Source organism: Trichechus manatus, unplaced genomic scaffold (assembly GCF_000243295.1).
Source record: "Trichechus manatus latirostris isolate Lorelei unplaced genomic scaffold, TriManLat1.0 scaffold00010, whole genome shotgun sequence".
NCBI lineage: Eukaryota > Metazoa > Chordata > Mammalia > Sirenia > Trichechidae > Trichechus > Trichechus manatus.
Window position 1 is genome coordinate 13,288,863 of NW_004443946.1, and position 1,603 is coordinate 13,290,465.

The 1,603-nt window shown below is 41.2% G+C and overlaps 1 protein-coding gene across 1 annotated transcript in view; it reads right to left on the reverse strand.

The window, feature by feature from the left end:
* Positions 1-967: 967 nt before the first annotated feature.
* Positions 968-1,603, reverse strand: part of TMEM30B (transmembrane protein 30B) — a 1,801-nt gene continuing 1,165 nt past the window's right edge. Inside the window, exon 2 of the mRNA XM_004371102.1 lies at positions 968-1,010. Coding sequence (XP_004371159.1) covers positions 968-1,010 — 43 coding nt within the window. The remainder of the gene's footprint in view (positions 1,011-1,603) is intronic.

Here is a 1,603-nt window from a genome sequence, read left to right on the forward strand (position 1 = left end):
TTTTTAAAGTTCAAGTTATTTTGCTATAAAAGGAAATTTTGTTTTTGTTTTTAATATTCTATTGCTTCTTAGAATCGCTTTTTATACATATTAGGATGGCAATAGAACAGTCAAGATTTTAAAATTATCTCAAAGGTTCAAATAATTCTCAAGATTCCAGTTTACATATAAAACTCTATATTCCTTAGCATTCATTCAAACATGATTATTGGAAACAAACATCTCTCATTTGAGAACATGGATTAAAGAGAAGTTTTCTCTCTGATCCAAGGGAAAAGGTATGAATGAAACCATTTTTCTCTAAGCATATAAAAAAATCAGATGACACAGAGGACTGAGCCAGGAGTCAGAAGATGCAGATGTGACTTCAGGGAAGTTGTTTTCCCTCTAAAATCCCTTCCAGCTCTCTGATTCTAAGGTTAAAACATTTCCTTGGAGCTATACAAGCTGACCCTAAATTTTCATTTTTCTACACAGTACCTGGTAAGGTTTTTTTCTTTTTTAAGTCAAATATTAAACTAATTGATACAAACCCTGCCCTGCATATCTGTATGACAACTAATTTAATAGAGATAGCATGTTTTTCATTCCTTCCACAAATCATTTAGAGCTTCCCGTGTTCAAGGGACGGAGCTCCGGTGGTGCAGTGGTTAAGCACTGGCTGCTAAACTAAAGGTGGGCGGTGCAAGCCCACCAGCCACTCTGCAGGAGAAAGACCTGGCAATCCGCTCAGGTAAAGATTACAGCCTAGGAAACTTTGTTCATTCTACTGACCCCTATAGGGTTGCTATGAGTCCAGTCGACTTCATGGCACACAACATGTTCAAGAAGACGCGCTAAAACAAACCTACAACATTGTGATTGTCACTGCCCCCAGGAACAAATTACTACCTGAAACCCTGGACTAAGGGGACTGTTTCAAGAGCTTCAGACCCAATCTCAGGCACATGACAAAACCGGGAAACACCTAGTATTCTACTTGCTCCTTGGTCAGGGCAGTGATCGCCAAGCTTAAAGGAATATAAGAATCTCTACAGGAGCTTAGTAAAACGCAGCTTCAAGGGCTTTAGGCTTATTGTGTGAAGAGTGTCTGGGGATGGTGCCTCCTAACCCATATGTTCTCCTCTAGCCCTCCACGCCTCTGCAGGTTACCTGTAGGCCTCACTCCATACCTCCCTATCCCACCCCTCCAAAAAAAAAGAAAGAAAAGAAAGAAAGAACAAGAAAAGAAAACCACTGCATTGTAGTGGCAAAAACTCTAGACTCAAGAGTCAGGAGCCAATAACCAGCTGCTTGATCTTGAATGAGTTATTTAACATCCGACAACTCCTTATTGGATGGTCTCAGTGTCTCCATCGGGTAAGAAGTTGAATAGGAGTCTCTACCCTCCCTTCTGCTCTTACATGTTACAGAGTTTAAGAACCTAATGATGGGGAAATGTCCAAGGATGTTTCACTCTGCAGTCCAAACAACCCAGCAAGAATGTTTGGCAGCCCCAATTCGGTGGGATTCCTTTCTTTGGCCCTTCATTCCCAAGAAGTGGAAAAGTGAGGCGAGGCTGCGGTTGTGTGAGAGGGGAGAAGAAGAAAGCCAAAAGAAGCTT